This window comes from Theropithecus gelada, chromosome 19 (genome assembly GCF_003255815.1).
Source record: "Theropithecus gelada isolate Dixy chromosome 19, Tgel_1.0, whole genome shotgun sequence".
NCBI classification, from domain to species: domain Eukaryota; kingdom Metazoa; phylum Chordata; class Mammalia; order Primates; family Cercopithecidae; genus Theropithecus; species Theropithecus gelada.
Genome location: NC_037687.1, coordinates 17021477 through 17039894, shown reverse-complemented (window position 1 = coordinate 17039894; position 18418 = coordinate 17021477). Strand labels below are relative to the sequence as shown.

General features: G+C 51.5%; 1 protein-coding gene across 2 annotated transcripts in view; it reads right to left on the bottom strand.

Annotated features, from left to right (window-relative positions):
• The window catches only part of MVB12A (multivesicular body subunit 12A), a 32803-nt gene that overhangs the window by 10295 nt on the left and 4090 nt on the right, over nt 1–18418 (bottom strand). Inside the window, exons 3-12 of one of the 2 annotated variants that reach the window (XM_025368767.1) lie at nt 14977–14984; nt 6511–6878; nt 6325–6423; nt 6101–6197; nt 3958–4084; nt 2861–2980; nt 2679–2785; nt 2411–2472; nt 1589–1645; nt 981–1357 (exon numbers count right to left, since the gene is read on the bottom strand). In XM_025368767.1, coding sequence (XP_025224552.1) covers nt 1295–1357; nt 1589–1645; nt 2411–2472; nt 2679–2785; nt 2861–2980; nt 3958–4084; nt 6101–6197; nt 6325–6423; nt 6511–6600 — 822 coding nt within the window. In that variant the 5' untranslated portion in view covers nt 6601–6878; nt 14977–14984 and the 3' untranslated portion in view covers nt 981–1294. Of the gene's footprint in view, nt 1–980; nt 1358–1588; nt 1646–2410; nt 2473–2678; nt 2786–2860; nt 2981–3957; nt 4085–6100; nt 6198–6324; nt 6424–6510; nt 6879–14976; nt 14985–18418 lie in introns of those variants that run through there. The other variant, XM_025368766.1, reaches the window with a different exon arrangement.

Genomic DNA, 18418 nt, shown 5'->3' with positions numbered 1-18418 from the left:
TGGTGAAACCCTGTCTCTACTAAAAATACAAAAAATTAGCCAGGCGTGGTGGCGGGCGCCTGTAGTCACAGCTGCTCGGGAGGCTGAGGCAGGAGAATGGCGTGCACCTGGGAGGCGGAGCTTGCAGTGAGCCGAGATCGCGCCACCGCACTCCAGCCTGGGCGACAGAGCGAGACTCCCTCAAGGAAAGGAAAGGAAAGGAAAGGGCAGGGCAGGGCAGGGCAGGGCAGGACAGGGGAGGGGAGGGGAGGGGAGAGAGGAAAGGAAACAGCAATTGCTGGGTTTGAGTCCCAGTTGTGGCCTTAGCACCCCTGTCGCAGTTTCTCTATCTGGAAAACGGCAGCAAAACCTGGGCTTCCCAGTGCGTTGTAGGGAGACTGAATGAGGTAATAATGGTGTATCACGTGTTGGGGATGTGGCCACTGCAATAGAAACAGTATTTGTTTTATTGTTATGCCCAATGATGGAGGGCCGAGACGAGGTCTTCTCTATGATCTAGCATCCAGACTCACTCACTCCCTGAGCCTCAGTTTCCCACTCTAGAATGGGAGACCCAAGCCGGGCGCGATGGCTCACGCCTGTAATCCCAACACTTTGGGAGGTCGAGGTGGGCGGATCACCTGAGGTCAGGAGTTCAAGACCAGCCTGGCCAACACAGTGAAATCCCGTCTATAGAAAATACAAAAAATTAGCCGGGCGTGGTGGCAGACGCTTGTAATCCCAACCACTCGGGAGGCTGAGCGAGGAGAATCGCTTGAACCCCAGAGGTGGAGGTTGCAGTGAGCCAAGATCCTGCCACTGTACCCCAGCCTGGGGCACAGAGGGAGACCCCGTCTCAGAAACAAACAAGCAAACAAACAAACACCAGAGACCAGCAGCACCGCCTCCCCGCCATTTCACCCACTTGCCCAGTGCAAGAGTGGCCGAGTCTCAGCTCCACGTGCCTAGTGTGGAGAGGCGGCAGGATCGGGACTCCAGAGGGCGTGAACCAGGTAGTGTTTATTGCCAGGAGGACACCCGCGCTGCCTCCGGACCCCAGAGGGTTTTGACACGAATGACTTAAAGGCACTGGCTTCTGTCCAGCTCCAGCCCTGCCCGGCAGGGCTTGGGGGTGGAGACCCCATCACCACGCAGCCTCGACCCGCCCCCTCCTCCAGAGCTGCAGCTCCGCCCAGTGGCTGAAGATAGCAAAGCCTTGCAGGGCGGAGGTTCCCAGGATGCAGTGAGGCGGGGTGGCCCCAGGCTGGCCGGGGGTGGGGGTGGCGTAAAGCTCTTCCCGCGGACGGGTGAGGGACTACGAGACGCTGGGAGGCAGGCGGGCAGCCGCAGTCTTCTCCACCACGAAGCCGTAGTTATACTGGGGGAAGGGGAGAGTGAGAGTGAGCAGGTGCCACAGTAAAGAGAGGACCAAAGCGGGGGTGACTGAGGAATGGCAGAGGGGCTACTTAGGGACTTGAGTGGTCTTCAGTCCTGGAGAGATGGGGTGCGTCTGGGGGCACGTGGGGATGGGGAAGACTGGGACAGCCTGGGGCGGAGGGGGGTTGGGGTCCCAGCCCCTCAGGCACCTCCTCCCTAGCCCTGCACCCACCTCCTCCTCAATGTCCGCCAGAGACTTGATGGTGAGGTCCCCAAAAGCAGAGAAAGCCTGGCGGGCAGAGGTGGATCAGCCTTGGGCCCGATCTCAACCTGAAACCCCCTTTCCCTCCTCTTCAAGGAGTCCTGCCCTCCCCCCCGCCCCCACACTCCCCGAATATTGCCTCGGTCATCCCTCCCCCTTCCTTTTTTTTTTTTTTTTTTTTGAGACGGAGTCTGGCTCTGTCGCCCAGGCTGGAGTGCAGTGGCCGGATCTCAGCTCACTGCAAGCTCCGCCTCCCGGGTTTTACGCCATTCTCCTGCCTCAGCCTCCCGAGTAGCTGGGACTACAGGCGCCCGCCACTTCGCCCGGCTAGTTTTTTGTATTTTTTTAGTAGAGACCGGGTTTCACCGTGTTAGCCAGGATGGTCTCGATCTCCTGACCTCGTGATCCGCCCGTCTCGGCCTCCCAATTTTTGTATTTTTAATAGAGACGGGGTTTCACCATGTTGGCCAGGCTGGTCTCCCATCTCCTGACCTCAAATGATCCACCTGCCTTGTCTCCCAAAGTGCTGGGATCACAGGCGTGAGCCACCGCGCCCGGCATCCCTCCCCCTTCTTGTCACAGCCTCTAGCTACTGGTGTCCAGCTGCTTTCTCTGGATGGACCCCTCCCCATTCTGAGACTGAAGACCTTCCAGCTGCCACCTGGAGGTGACACACTCCAGCCCCAACCCTGGACGTGGCCCTCTGTGCTGGGGCGCTGGATACAGGGATGTCCTGGCACCCAGAATGGTGATGGCAGGCGCAGACCCAGGCTCCCCGAGACCCCAACTCACCAGGGGGCTGCAGCTCTTGCCCTCAAATCGTGGGTGGAGTGTGAAGGGAACCCCATCCATGGCTGAAAAACATATGGGAGGGGAGGAGGTGAGGTGCAGGGAACTGTCCACCCCACCTGCAGAGGCCAACCCCACACAGCCTGGCTCTTTCAGTCTTTACAGAATCTAGGGCTGGGAGAGGGAGGTAGGAAGATCCTTCCTGGTCGTGTAATCTCAAGACCATCACACCCTCCACCTCCATACCTCAGTTTCCCCACTCTGTGCTCACCTGAGATGCCATAGAGGCTAGAGGCCTCGTAGATGGAGTCATTCCTCCGCAGAGTGGATGCCCGAGAGCCCAGCCTTGACGGTGTCCGCTCCAGGAGGCCGCCCTTACTGGAGGTGGGATGACCCAGGTTAGGCTTCATCCTACCCCCACGGCCACCCCCACTCCGATGCCTGAGGGCTCACCTTGGCTGGCTGGCTGCATCCAGAGACAGGCCCTGCATGTCCCGGCTGAGACCTCGGGGCTTCGGCACTGGCCTCGGGGCCTTGGCCTTCTTGCACCAGATGGCAAAGCCGCCCATGTCCCTGGACCGGGAGGGAAGGTAGGAGGGATGCTGGCCTCATGTGGGGCCAGGGTTGAGGATAGCCCCTGGGAAAGGCAGGGGACCTGGGCCTCCAGGTGACCTCTGTCTTTTGGGGGATTTTTTTTTTTTTTTTTTTTTTTGACATGGAGTTTCACTCATGTGGCCCAGGCTGGAGTGCAATGGTGTGATCTCGGCTCACTGCAATCTCAACCTCCCAGGTTCAAGCAATTCTCCTGCCTCAGCCTCTGGAGTAGCTGGGATTACAGGCAACCACGCCCAGCTAATTTTTTTTTTTTTTTTTTTTTAAGTAGAAACAGAGTTTCACCACGTTGGCCAGGCTCGTCTCGAACTCCTGACCTCAGGTGATCCGCCTGCCTCAGCCTCCCAAAGTGCTAGGATTACAGGTGTGAGCCACCACACCCGGCCTTTTGAGGGATTTTTGTTTTTTATTTTATTTTATATTTCATTTCATTTATTTTATTTTATTTTTGAGACAGAGTCTCGCTTTGTTACCCAGACTGGAGTGCAGTGGCACGATCTCAGCTCACTGCAACCTCCACCTTACAGATTCAAGCTATTCTCCTGCCTCAGCCTCCCAAGTAGCTGGACTATAGGCGCGTGCCACCACGCCCGGCTAATTTTTTGTATTTTCAGTAGAGATGGAGTTTCAACATGTTAGCCAGGATGGTCTGGATCTCTTGATCTTGTGATCCGCCCATCTCTGCCTCCCAAAGTGCTGGGATTACAGGTGTGAGTCACCGCGCTCAGTCCTGTTCTGCCTACTTGAGACACCAAGTCACTGACTCCTCATGAGTCCTACAAGATGGTATACATGTCTCGGTTTTAACATGAAGAATCTGAGGGTCAGAAGGTGGCAGAAGGAACAGGAGACCTCAAGGTTGTCCCTGAGGGTCAGATTTGCGAGATCATGAGTTGGGAGGGCAGGGAAGGTAGCTAGACACTGGGGGGTGGCCCTACCCTATTCGAAGGTATCCAGGCACTGTCTTGGTCTTTCCACTCAGCCGGACATCAAACACAGCTGTGTCTGCAGCTCCCAGGGGCAACAGCTTCACACACATGCGTTTCTTCTTGGACACAGAGGCCTCTGGGAGTGGGGGGCAGGGGAATAAGAGAGGGAAGCCAGGAAGGGGTGGGAGGGCCCAAAGATGACTCCAGGATGAGGCTCACCAGGATGCTGTTTAAGGCAGCCGCATGGATAGCATTGAGGATGGGGGGTGGGAGGAGTGGTTAAATCATGAATGGTATAGATGAAGGAGGGGATTCCAGGCAGCCTTTAGGAGCCACTGGAGTAGGCTGATCTTTGGTGATATGAAGGTGCATTCATGGGGTGGCTAGCTGTGGAATCAGACAGAGCTGGGTGCCCATCCTGGCCCTCAAAGCTTACTTTCTCTGAGTCCTCTAATCCTATAGAAGTTGGCCAGCTAGCACCTGTGAGCCAAATCTGGCTCAAGGCCTGTTTTCTTTTTTTTTTTTTGAGACGGAGTCTCGCTCTGTCGCCCGGGCTGGAGTGCAGTGGCCGGATCTCAGCTCACTGCAAGTTCCGCCTCCCGGGTTCACACCATTCTCCTGCCTCAGCCTCCTGTGTAGCTGGGACTACAGGTGCCCGCCACCTTGCCCGGCTAGTTATTTGTATTTTTTAGTAGAGACAGGGTTTCACCGTGTTAGCCAGGATGGTCTTGATCTCCTGACCTCGTGATCCGCCCGTCTCGGCCTCCCAAAGTGCTGGGATTACAGGCTTGAGCCACCGCGCCCGGCCTCAAGGCCTGTTTTCTTTCCTTTTTTTTTTTTTTTTTTGAGACGGAGTTTCACTCTATCACTCAGCCTGGAGTGCAATGACGCGATCTCAGCTCACTGCAATCTCCGCCTCCTGGGTTCAAACAATTCTCCTGCCTCAGCCTCCCGAGTAGCTGGGACTACAGGCGCCCGCCACTATGCCCAGCTAATTTTGTATTTTTAGTAGAGACAGGGTTTCACCATGTTGGCCAGACTGGTCTGGAACTCCTGACCTCAGGTGATCTACCGGCCTCAGCCTCCCAAAGTGCTGGGATTACAGGTGTTAGCCACCACACCCAGCCTAAGGCCTGGTTTCATACAGCTCATGAGTTAAGAATGATTTTTACATTTTTAAGGAATTGTAAAAAAAATGAATATGAACACACGTCATCTGGCCTGTAAAGCCTAAAATATTTACTATCAGGCCCTTTACATAAAAGTTTGCCAACTCTCAGAAAAAAATAAAGAAAAAAAAAAATGTTTGGCCGGGCGCGGTGGCTCACGCCTATAATCCCAGCACTTTGGGAGGCCCAGACGGGCGGATCACCTGAGGTCAGGAGTTTAAGACCAGCCTGACCAACATGGAGAAACCCCGTCTCTATTAAAGACACAAAATTAGCCGGGGGTAATGGCGCATGCCTGTAATCCCAGCTACTCGGGAGGATGAGGCAGGAGAATCGCTTGAACCGGGTAGTGGGAGGTTGCGGTGAGTCGACATCGCGCCATTGCACTCCAGCCTGGGCAACAAGAGCAAAACTCTGTCTCAAAAAAAAAAAAAAGTTTGCCAACTCTAGTATGAATGAATATAGCCTGAGTCAAATAAAAATGACAAGAAAGGGTGGGAAAGTTCAGGTGGGGCTGGGAAGGCCGCACTAGGGTTGTGGGCCCCAGAAAAGGAGGGGTAGGGAAGGGTGAAGGTGACATCTCAGGGAGGAGGCAGAATGAGCTACAAAGAGGAGAAAAAAAGTGCTCCAGGCAGACAAAGCGGCGTGTGCAAAGCCTGGAAATGAAAAAAGAGAACTGCGCAGTGGTTTTGCTTGGCTATGGTGTAAAAAGACACAAAGTAGCAAAACAGTAGTGAAACAGGTGGCGTGGACTGAACTCTTAACTCGAGGATGGAGGCTGTGCCAATCACATCACACATTTTGAATCAGGACAAGGAATATCGGTCCACCCTAGGGCAAGGCTCTGAGTCCGCAGCCAACCCTGTCATCACCCGGTGTGCCGGGGGCAGCCGAGGCTCAAATACCGCGCGCCCGTCGTCCCTCCTCCCCCGCTCCTCCCTGCAAGGGACCCTGACAACTCTCGCCTCCGACGCAGGCCTTACTGGAATCCATGGGGTCGCAGACCGGGGAGAAGCCCAGCGGCAGGGGGCTCTTGTCCACCACGATCTGGATATCGGCCACCACGTTCTCCTGGGGGTTCTGGGGGTGGAAGGGGGACACTGCGAGGGTGGCCTAGCAGCGAGGACAGCGCAGCTGGCATAGGGCACCGTGAACGGGCAGGGGAGGTGGGCAGACCCTGGTGGTCCCGAAGGTGGGCACCCCTTACCTCTAGGCTGCCCAGAGAACTAAGGCACAGGAAGTAGCCAGATTTCTGCGCGAAGCTCTTGCCAAAGCTGGCGGGTGCCCCCTCGACGGTGCAGGAGATCTACGGGGAGGACGCCGGTCAGCGCCGGACTCCCATCCCACAGCGGCTGCCTCCCCCATTTGACCCCCGCCCCTCGACGTCGCTCACCGCGCTGAACCCCCGCGGCGGGGGTGCAGAGGCCGACGACCAAGCCAGGCCAGCCAGCGGCGCCGAGTCTGTCCCGGGTACAGGATCCATCCTGCGATCGGAGCGCCGAAGGCGGGGTCGTGGGGGACAGCCTGGAACCTCGGAGCAGCCTCCCGACGGCAGCGCTCGCGGTCGAACTACAACTACCAGAAGGCCATGCGGGGCGGAGATTGCCCGGAAGCGCAGTATACGCGTGCCCGTGGGGCTGCTGGCCAATGGCGTGGGGAGGCGGGGCCACGACCCACGCGTCGCCCGGGTTGCGCGCGTGAGCGACGATGCGGAAAAAGGTCTTGCCGGCTTTCCTCGCCCAGCAACTTCCGCCGGAAATGCTACGGCGCAGGACCAAGAGACTGGTTCTCTGCAAATCTGCACTACATTCCCCAGAATTCCTTGCGGTCGCAATAGCTAGTCTAGAAAAAGCTCAGTGCTTAACGCAAAAGTTGGGAGATTTGTGGCCGCGCTGAGTGGCACACGTCTGTAATCCCAGCACTTTGGGAGGCGGAGGCGGGCGGATCATGAGGTCAAGAGATCGAGGCCATCCTTGGACAACGTGGTGAAACCCCGTCTCTACTAAAAATACATTGTGAAAAATCTACAATTCCAGTTCTGGGAAATCATCCCAAAGGAAATCATCGTGAGATATGCAGCTGTTGATTTAAAGAGCGAACACTATGAGCCATCATGAACCATGAAATCTTGGGTATAACTTAGAGTTGTTTCACAGGAACAATACCTTTAAAAGGGGAAGTATAAAAAAAGGGAAATATTTTAAAAAGGGAAGTATAAAGGCATTTATTGCCTATAGTCCCAGCTACTGGGGATGCCACCAGCAAACCGAGTTACTTCCTCACTTTGTGCAGGTGGCAAAGAAGGAACATCCGATCGGAAAAGGCAATCGGGTTTTATTCACTGGCCAGGAATGGAGGAGAGGCTCTTGCTCTAACTGCCCCTTCTCCCTCAACAGTAAAAAACATGACGTTTTATTGTTTCTTCCTCTGGGTACAGGAAGGGAGAGGAATGTTAGCATGTGCAGGGTGGGACTCCAGATCTTCATACAACCGGTCTACACAAAAGGGAGATTTTCTTTTAAGAGAAGGAATTTTAGTATTACAATTATATATTGATGAATATATATTGATGATCTAAAGTCAACTAGAGGTCGTCTGTTCCAGTTTGTGCTGATTTAGGGATCTTATCTTTCTCTGGTATCTGATCAGGGGTCAAGAAGCTCTGGTGACATCCCTGGCTGCCTGCCATCTTTAAGCAGCTGTGTGTGTGGGTTTTTTTTTTTTTTTTTTTGGACTGAAAAACAGTAAGAAAAAGAACTTTCCCAGTTATTTTATCAGGGCTGTCCTGGTAACAGGGTAACAGGGAGGCTGAGGTGGGATGATCGCTTGAGTCCAGGAGTTTGAATCTAGCCTGGACAACACAAGGAGACTCTGTCTCTAAAATGAAAGAAAGGGAAAAAAAGTATTTACTATAATAATATGCTTTTAGGCCAGGTGCCGTGGCTCACACCTGTAATCTCAGCACTTTGGGAGGCCGAGACGAGCGGATCATCTGAGGTCAGAAGTTTGAGACCAGCCTGACTAACATGGTGAAACCCCGTTTCTACTAAAAATAAAAAAATTATCCGGGCGTGGCAGCGCGCATCTGGAATCCCAGCTACTCGGGAGGCTGAGGCAGGAGAATCACTAGAACCCGGGAGGTGGAGGTTGCAATGAGCCGAGATCACACCACTGCCCTCCAGCTTGGGCAACAAGAGCGAAACTCGTCTCAGAAATAATAATAGTAATAATAATATGCTTTTTTACACCCATCGGGGGAAAAGTTTAGAAAAATAGGGAACAAGTGCCCTGTGCTGCCCAGACTAGTGAACGATAGTCAGGATGGCTAATGGTGACCCCAAGAAACCAAAGGGCAAAATGTTTGCTTATGGTTTCTTTGTGCAGATGTGCAGAGAAGAATATAAGAAAAACCGGCCGGGTGCAGTGACTCACGCCTGTAATCCCAGCACTTTGGGAGGCCAAGGCAAGTGGATCACAATGTCAAGAGATCGAGACTATCCTGGCCAACATGGTGAAACCCCGTCTCTACTAAAAATACAAAAATTATCTGAGCATGGTGGCATGCTCCTGTAGTCCCAGCTACTTGGGAGGCTGAGGCAGGAGAATTGCTTGAACCTGAGAGGAGGATGTTGCAGTGGCCGAGATTGTGCCACTGCACTCCAGCCTGGGCGACAGAGTGAGACTCCATCTCAAAAAAAAAAAAAAGAAGAAGAAGGAGAAGGAGGAGAAGGAGAAACCCAGAGGTCCCCGTCAGTTTCACAGAATTTTCCAAGAAGTGGCCGGGCGCGGTGGCTCACACCTGTAATCTCAGCACTTTGGGAGGCCGAGGCAGATGGATCACCTGAGGTCGGGAGCTTGAGACCAGCCTGACCAACATGGAGAAACCCCGTCTCTACTAAAAATACAAAAATTAGCCCAGCATGGTGGCACATGCCTGTAATCCCAGCTACTTGGGAGGCTGAGGCAGGAGAATCACTGGAACCCGGGAGGTGGAGGTTGCAATGAGCCGAGATCGCACCATTGCACTCCAGCCTGGGCAACAAGAGTGAAACGTCATCTCAAAAAAATAACAATAAAAATAAAGAATTTTCCAAGAAGTACTCTGAGAGTTGGAAGACAATGTTGGTGAAAGAGAAGTCCAAATTTGATGAAATGGCAAAGGCGGATAAAGTACGCTAGGATCGGGAAATGAAGGATTATAGACCAGCTAAAGAGGAGGCAAGAAGAAAGAGCCTAATGTCCCCAAAAGGCCACCGTCTGGCCTTTTATTATTTTATTTTATTTTATTTTTTTGAGACAGAGTTTTGTTCTTGTTGCCCAGGCTGGAGTGCAGTGGTGCGATCTCAGCTCACTGCAACTTCCATCTCCCAGGTTCAAGCGATTCTCCTGCCTCAGCCTCCGGATTAGTTGGGATTACAGTCATGTGCCACCATGTCTGGCTAATTTTTTTATTTTTAGTAGAGATGGGGTTTCACCATGTTGGCCAAGCACGGCCTCAAACTCCTGACCTCAGGTGACCCACCTGCCTTGGCTTCCCAAAGTGCTGGGATTACAGGCATGAGCCATCACACCCAGCCAAACATCTGGATTCTTCATGTTCTGTTCAGAATTCTACCCCAAGATCAAATCCACAAACCCTGGCATCTCTATTGGAGATGTGGCAAAAAAAAAAAAAAAAAAAAAGAGATGTGGAATAGCTGAAGTGACAGTGAAAAGCAGCCTGACGTCACCAACACAGCAAAGCTGAAGGAGAAATATGAGAAGGAGGCTGCTGACTATAAGTTGAAAGGAAACTTTGACAGCGCAAAGGGTCCTGCTAAAGTTGCCCGGAAAAAAGTGGAAGAGGAAGATGAAGAAAGAAGAGGAGGAGGACAGGCCGGGCGCGGTGGCTCAAGCCTGTAATCCCAGCACTTTGGGAGGCCGAGGCGGGTGGATCACGAGGTCAGGAGATCGAGACCATCCTGGCTAACATGGTGAAACCCCGTCTCTACTAAAAATACAAAAAACTAGCCGGGCGTGGTGGCGGGCGCCTGTAGTCCCAGCTACTCGGAGGCTGGGCGACACAGCGAGACTCTGTCTCAAAAAAAAAAAAAAAAAAGAAGAGGAGGAGGACAATGGATGATAAAAACTGTTTCTATGCCAGGAGTGATGGCTCATTCCTGTAATCCCAGCACTTTGGGAGGCCGAGGCAAGTGGAGATCAGGAGTTCACAACCAGCCTGGCCAACATGGTGAAACCCCATCTCTACTAAAAATACAAAACATTAGTGTAGCAGGGGGGTGGGGGTGGGGTGCACGCCCGTCGTCTCAGCTACTCCAGACACTGAGGCAGGAGAATCACTTGAACCCAGGAGGCGGAGGTTGCAGTGAGCCGGGATGACGCCAGTGCACTCCAGCCCGGGTGACAGAGCGAGACTCTGTCTAAAGAAACAAAGAACAACAACAAAAAAAAAGGTGGTTGAGGCCAGGCACAGTGACTCACACCTGTTACCCCAGCACTTTGGGAGGCCGAGGTGGACGGATCACTTGAGGTCAGGAGTTGGAGACCAGCCTGGCCCACATGGTGAAACCCCGTCTCTACTAAAAATACAAAAAAATTAGCCGGGCGTGATGGCAGGTACCTGTAATCCCAGCTACTCCGGAGGCTGAGACAGAAGAATCACTTGGGCCTCGGAGGTGGAGGTTTCAGTGAGCTGAAATGGTGCCTCTAAGCTCCAGCCTGGGTGACAGAATGAGACTCTGTCTCAAGGAAGAAAAAAAAAAAGTAGGTTGGGCACGGTGGCTCAAGCCTGTAATCCCAGCACTTTGGGAGGCCGAGGTGGGTGAATCATGAGGTCAGGAGTTCGAGACCAGCCTAATCAACATGGTGAAACCCTGTCTCTACTAAAAATACAAAAATTAGCCAGGTGTGGTGGCATTCACATGTAATCCCAGATACTCAGGAAGTTGAGGCAGGAGAATTGCTTGAACCCAGAGGCAGAGGTTGCATTGAGCCCAGATCACACCACTGCACTCCAGCCTGGGCGACAGAGCAAGACTCCGTCTCAAAAAAAAAAAAAAAAAAAGTGGTTGAGGTTTTGGCAAGGCCTATTATTTAAACCACAGCCTAAATGTCTTACAAAGTTAGCTTGGCCCAATAGCCCAGGAATAATTAAGGGAAAAGTAAGGTGGGGTTTGGGTTAACTTAGCTTACTGTTCTAATGTTCTCACTGATATAATTTTTGCAGTGGTGGTTTCATCAGTTGGGTGCAGGAAGATTGTGAGGGTTTGTTTGTTTTGTTTTTGTTTTTTGAAACGGAGTTTCACTCTTGTTGCCCAGGCTGGAGTGCAATGGTGTGATCTCAGCTCACTGCAACCTCTGCCTCCCATGGTCAAAGGATTCTCCTGTCTCAGCCTCCGCTGGGATTACAGGCTCGCACCACCATGCCCAGTTAATTTTTGTATTTTTTTTTTTTTTTTTTTTTGAGACAGAGTCTTGCTCTGTCGCCCAGGCTGGGGTGCAGTGGCCGGATCTCAGCTCACTGCAAGCTCCGCCTCCCGGGTTTAGACCATTCTCCTGCCTCAGCCTCCCGAGTAGCTGGGACTACAGGCGCCCGCCACCTCGCCCGGCTAGTTTTTTGTATTTTTTAGTAGAGACGGGGTTTCACCGTGTTAGCCAGGATGGTCTCGATCTCCTGACCTCGTGATCCGCCCGTCTCGGCCTCCCAAAGTGCTGGGATTACAGGCTTGAGCCACCGCGCCCGGCCAATTTTTGTATTTTTAATACAGACAGAGTTTTGCTAGGTCACCCAGGCTAGTCTCAAACTCCTGGGCTCAAGCAATTTGCCAGCCTCTGCCTCCCAAAGTGCTGGGATTACAAGGGTGAACCACCCCACTGATCAAGGGGAACATATTAATACTTTGTTTCTCTGTTTTGAGACGGAGTCTCACTCTCTTGCCCAGGCTGGAGTGCAGTGGCATGATCTCAGCTCATTGCAGCCTCTGCCTCTGAGGTTCAAGCCATTCTCCTGCCTCAGCCTCCCGAGTAGCTGGGATCATAGGCACGCACCACCACACCCGGCTCATTTTTGTATTTTGAGTAGAGACAGGGTTTTACTATGTTGGCCAGGCTGGTCTTGAACTCCTGATCTCAAGTGATCCACCTGCCTCGGCCTCCCATAGTGCCAGGATTACAGGCATGAGCCACTGAGCCCAGCCAGAAACATATTAATACTATGAACAACACTCAGCCCTGGGCCGGTTAGGAGGCTGGAGACTGAAAGGTGGTGGTGATTGACCATGGACCCGGGGAAATACCTGCAGTGGGTTAAGGACACTCTTTTGTGTCTTACAAAACAGAGACACAGATACTGCCTAAGAACCAGGTCCTCCTGGACCCGGCGCCAGGGAAGGATCTGAAAGGAAAAGAAGGATGCCTGTGATAGGTGTGAGAGAGGAGTGCCACTCACCGTTCACTGCAGCAATAGGGGACAGGTGAATTCTGAATTCTTTTTTTTTTTTTTTTCTTTTTGAGACAGAGTCTGTTGTGACCAACCGAGTTATAGAGAAACGCCACGCTTTGAGACAAATTAAAGAGTCCTTTATGAGCCGGCGACCGAGAGGCAGCTAACGCCCAAAATTCTCTCGGCCCTGAGGAAGGGGCTAGTTTTGTTTTTATACTGTGGTCTAAATAGGGGAGGGGGATTTTAGCTGAATCAATTTTTACAGAAGCAGAACTGGCAAAAAGTTAAAAAATGAATTGGTTACAAACGCAGTTACGAAAAATAAACGGTTCCAGGTGCAGGGGCTTAAACTATCACAAAGAGATAATTTTTTTTTTTTTTTTTTTTGAGACGGAGTCTCGCTCTGTCACCCAGGCTGGAGTGCAGTGGCCGGATCTCAGCTCACTGCAAGCTCCGCCTCCCGGGTTCCCGCCATTCTCCTGCCTCAGCCTCCCGAGTAGCTGGGACTACAGGCGCCCGCCACCTCGCCCGGCTAGTTTTTTGTATTTTTTAGTAGAGACGGGGTTTCACCGTGTTAGTCAGGATGGTCTCGATCTCCTGACCTCGTGATCCGCCCGTCTCGGCCTCCCAAAGTGCTGGGATTACAGGCTTGAGCCACCGCGCCCGGCCACAAAGAGATAAATGTAGGGGTTTTGGGTGCCATCTGCCGAGCACGTCCCCAGGAGCTGCTGTACAGCTTGCCTCAATGTCTTATCAGCAGGTGCATTCCTGGACGTGCTTTGAGTCAGTTTTACACTAGCTATACCTGGAGGGAGGTGAAAGGGGTTATAAGTGAAGAAACTAAAATGGAGTCTGTCCGGCTCTCTGCTAGGAGAGAGTCACTCAGGTTAAAACAAGGTAGGGTATCACAAGTCTTGCTCTGTCATCCAGGCTGGACTGCAATGGTGCGATCTCAGCTCACTGCAACCTCCGCCTCCCGGGTTCAAGCAATTCTGCTGCCTCAGCCTCCCAAGTAGCTGGGATTACAGGTGCCCGCCAGGACGTCCATCTAGTTTTCTATTTTTAGTAGAGACAGGGTTTCACTATTTTGGCCAGGCTGGTCTCGAACCCCCAACCTCAGATGATCCACCCGCCTTGGCCTCCCAAAGTGCTGGGATTACAGGTGTAAGCCACCACTCCTAGCCAAATTCTGAATTATTTAGGGGAAGGGAGAGCCTGGGACATAGGCATCCCCTTGGACCCAGTAACCCCGCTTCTAGGAGTTCAGTTTAAGGAAAGCCTGCAGTCAAGTCTGAAACTTACCAAATGACAAGGGCAAACTCAGACGGGGAACTGTAATGTGCAAAGTGCTAAGCTAAGCACTTTCTATATATTGCTCTTTCCTGTCAAAGAAAATAAAAATATGAGGATCTTCCAAAGGCAATTTGCCAAAGGAAAAGTTGTTGTTGTTGTTTGTATTGGTTTGTTTTTGAGACATGGTCTCATTCTGTTGTCCAGGCTGGTGTGCAGTCATGCAAACATGGCTCACTGCATCCTCGACCTCTTGGGCTCAAGGGACCTTCTTACCCCTTGGGCTCAAGGGATCCTCCTACTCAGCCTCCTGAGTGGCAGATGACCTGAGGTCGGGAGTTGGAGACCAGCCTGGCCAACATGGTGAAACCCGGTCTCTACTAAAAATACAATTAGCCAGGCGTGGTGTCAGGTGCCTGTAATCCCAGCTACTCAGGAGGCTGAGGCAGGAGCATTGCTTGAATGCGGAGGCTGCAGTGAGCCGAGATCACACCACTGCGCTCCAGCCACTACAGGCGCAGCCACCATGTCCAGCTAATGTTTAAATATTTTGTTGGCCGGGCGCGGTGGCTCAAGCCTGTAATCCCAGCACTTTGGGAGGCCGAGACGGGCGGATCACGAGGTCAGGAGATCGAGAACATCCTGGCTAACACGGTGAAACCCCGTCTCTACTAAAAAATACAAAAAACTAGCCGGGCGTGGTGGCGGGCACCTGTAGTCCCAGCTACTCAGGAGGCTGAGGCAGGAGAATGGCGTGAACCCGGGAGGCGGAGCTTGCAGTGAGCTGAGATCCGGCCACTGCACTCCAGCCTGGGCGGCAGAGCGAGACTCCGTCTCAAAAAAAAAAATAAAATAAAATAAAAATAAATAAATAAATATTTTGTTGAGGTGGAGGGTGGGGGTAGGGGGAAACTCACTTTGTTGCTCACGCTAGTCTTAAACTTCTGGGCTCGCGTGATCCTCCTGCCTCGGCCTCCCAAAGTGTTGGGATTACAGGCAAGTGCCACCGTGTCTGTACCAAAGGGAAAGTTAGGTCTGGAGACTGAGCCACACAGTACTGAAATTCATTTCCCAAATGCATGGCTGTTGCTTCCTGATTGTCTTAAGTGGTTAAACATTGTACATTACCCAGATGCCTACAAAAAGAAAAAAAAAAAAAAGCCCTCACACATCTCCAGATGATCGCCCTCACAAATTGTTCATATGTAAATTATTTGCTTACCCCTAAATCTTTCCAAGATGTCCAGCCTCCCATAAACAAAGATAGGTAACCTTAGGTTTGCAAGCTCTATCTGACCCCTTGTCCAGGCTGTTGAATTTCATCCTGACAGCACTGATTACAAGCTTACTTTCCCCGGTGCACAACAAAGACAGGATGACATCCATCAGCCCTCCACCAGACCCTGAGACAGCTGCAAAATTAATCTTTCCTTTACTCATTCTTCAAATGTTTGCCTTATCTTAGGTATAACTATAGTTTCAGTTTCCCTGGCACTAATTAAATTCAGAAGAATGTAACTGATGAGAAATGTCATCACCTACTTTCTTTTTACTGTTTTCTTTCAGTTGATGGAGATACTGTTTCAGTTTTTAATTTGTGTGGACATTCCAGTCGACTGGGAAGCAGCTGTTATCACACCCCTGCTTTTAAGAAAGTAGAGGTTGGCTAGGGGCAGTGGCTCACACCTGTAATCCCAGCACTTTGGGAGGCCGAGGCGGGTGGATCACTTGAGGCCAGGAGTTTGAGACCAGCCTGGCTGACATGGTGAAACTCCGTCTCTACTAAAAATACAAAAATTAGCCGGGCATGGTGGCGCACACCTTTGATCCCACCTACTCGGGAGGCTGAGGCAAGACAATCACTTGAACCTGAGAGTCGGAGGTTGCAGTGAGCCACGATTGCACCACTGCACTCCAGCCTGGGCAACAGAGTGAGACTCCATCTCAAAAAAGAGAGAGAGACAAAAGCAGAGGCCTGAGGGAAAGGAGCTGGTCCACCATGATAGAATTTGAGCCCAAGTCTGCCTTCAAACCTGCACTCAGGTTCCCCCAGGGCAGGGCTTGTCACGTTTGGTGGCACCTCTGACACTTGGGGCTTGATCATTTACTGTAGGGGGCTATCCTGTACCCTGTAGTGTGTTGAGCAGCGTCCCTGGCCTACATCCCTAGATGGCAGGGGCACTCCCAGCCCCCACGGTGACAATAAAAATGTCCCCTGGAACAGAATCGCCCCCGCCCAGTGAGCGCCCCAGGGCCAGCGACTTCCCACAGGCATGGAGTTGTCCTCAGATGCCCACCCAGGGCCACATCTCAGTATCCCAAAGTAAGTGAAATATACATGTAGTGTAATAAACAGAAATGAAACAGCTAAGGGACGATTGCAGATGATCTTTGCTCCTTAATTTTTTTTTTTTTTCTTAGCCAGGTGCAGTGGTTCACACCTATAATCCCAGCACCTTGGGAGGCTGAGGAAGGAGGATCACATGAGCCCAGGAGTTTGAGACCAGCCTGGGCAACATACGGAGATCCTGTCTCTACAAACAATATAACTGGGCGTGATGGTGGTGAGTGGCTGTAGTCCCAGCTACTCAGGAGGCTGAGGCAGGAGGATCGCTTTGAGACAAGCCTGGTCAACATAGTGAGACCCCATCTCCACAAAAAATAAAAAATTAGCCAGGTGTAGGACTGCGCATCTGTGGTCCCAGCTACTCGGGAGGCTGAGGTGGGAGGATCACTTGAGCCCAGGAAGTCAAGGCTGCAGTGAGCTATTATCACATCACTATACTCCAGCCTGGACAACAGAGCAAGAGCCTGTCTTTAATAAATAAATAAAAGAGGGGAAATTGAGTGTAGAGAATGTGGGAAATTCTTTCTATTATCCTCACTGTTTTTTTTTTTTTTCCTGCAAATCTAAAACTATTCTAGAATAAAATGTTGGCCGGGCATGGTGGCTCACGCCTGTAATCCCAGCACTTTGGGAGGCCGAGGTGGGCAGATCACGAGGTCAGGAGATCAAGACCATCCTGGCCACATGGTGAAACCCCATCTCTACTAAAATACAAAAATTAACTGGGCGTGGTGGCACATGCCTGTAATCCCAGCTACTTGGGAGGCTGAAGCAGGAGAATCGCTTGAACCAGGGAGTTGGAGATTGCAGTGAGTGGAGATCATGCCACTGCACTCCATCCTGGGTGACAGAGTGAGACTCTGTCTCAAAAAATAAATTAATTAATAAAATAAAATAAAATGTTTCTTTTTTTCTTTCCTTTTCCTTTTTTTTCTTTTTCTTTTTTTATTTTATTTTTTTTGTTTTTTGAGACGGAGTCTTGCTCTGTCACCCAGGCTGGAGTGCAGTGGCCGGATCTCAGCTCACTGCAAGCTCCTCCTCTCGGGTTCACGCCATTCTCCTGCCTCAGCCTCCCGAGTAGCTGGGACTACAGGCATCCGCCACTTTGCCCGGCTAGTTTTTTGTATTTTTTAGTAGAGACGGGGTTTCACCGTGTTAGCCAGGATGGTCTCGATCTCCTGACCTCATGATCCGCCCGTCTCGGCCTCCCAAAGTGCTGGGATTACAGGCTTGAGCCACCGCGCCCGGCCTTCTTTTTCTTTTTCTTTTTTTTTTGAGACAGAGTCTCACTCTGTCGCCCAGGCTAAAGTGCAGTGGCACAAACTCAGCTCACTGCAACCTCTGCCTCTGGGTTCAAGCAATTCTTCTGCCTCAGCCTCCCGAGTAGCTGGGATTACAGGCACCTACCGCCACACCCGGCTAGTTTTTGTATTTTTAGTAGAAACAGGGTTTCACCATGTTGGCCAGGCTGGTCTCGAACTCCTGACTGACATCAGGTGATCCACCCGCCTCAGACTCCAAAGTGCTGGGATTACTGGCATGAACCACCACACCCAACTGAAATGTTCCTCTAAATAATAATAATAACATAATAATAAATAAAATATAATATGAATTTTAAAAAAAGCTAAAACCAAAAGAATGCCAGGGGCAGGTGCAGTGGCTTACTCCTGTAATTCCAACACTTTGGGGGCCTGAGGCAGGAGGATCTTTGGAGCCCAGGAGTTTGAGACCAGCCTGGGAAACATAGTGAGACCCCCATCTCTACAAAAAATAAAAAATTAGCTGGGTGTGGTGGTGCACACCTGTAGTCCCAGCTACACCGGAGGCTGAGGTGAGAGGATTGCTTGAGCCCAGGAGGTCAAGGCTGCAGTAAGCTATGATTGCACCACTACACTCTAGCCTGGGCAACAGGATAAGATTCTGTCTGAAAGGAAAGGAAAGGAAGGGGAGGGGAGGGGAGGGAAAGGGAGGAAAGAGGAGGGAAAGGGAAAGGGAAAGGAAAATAGCATAACAGTTTCCATTTCTAATTTTATTGCAAAAGTAATTGTGGTTTCTGCCATTACTTTTAGTTAACATAATTAATGTAATTAATGGCATTAAAAGTCATGGCAGGCTGGGCGTGGTGGCTCATGCCTATAATCCCAGTACTTTGGGAAGCTGAGGTGGGCAGATCACGAGGTCAAGAGTTTGAGACCAGCCTAGCTAACACGGTGAAACTCT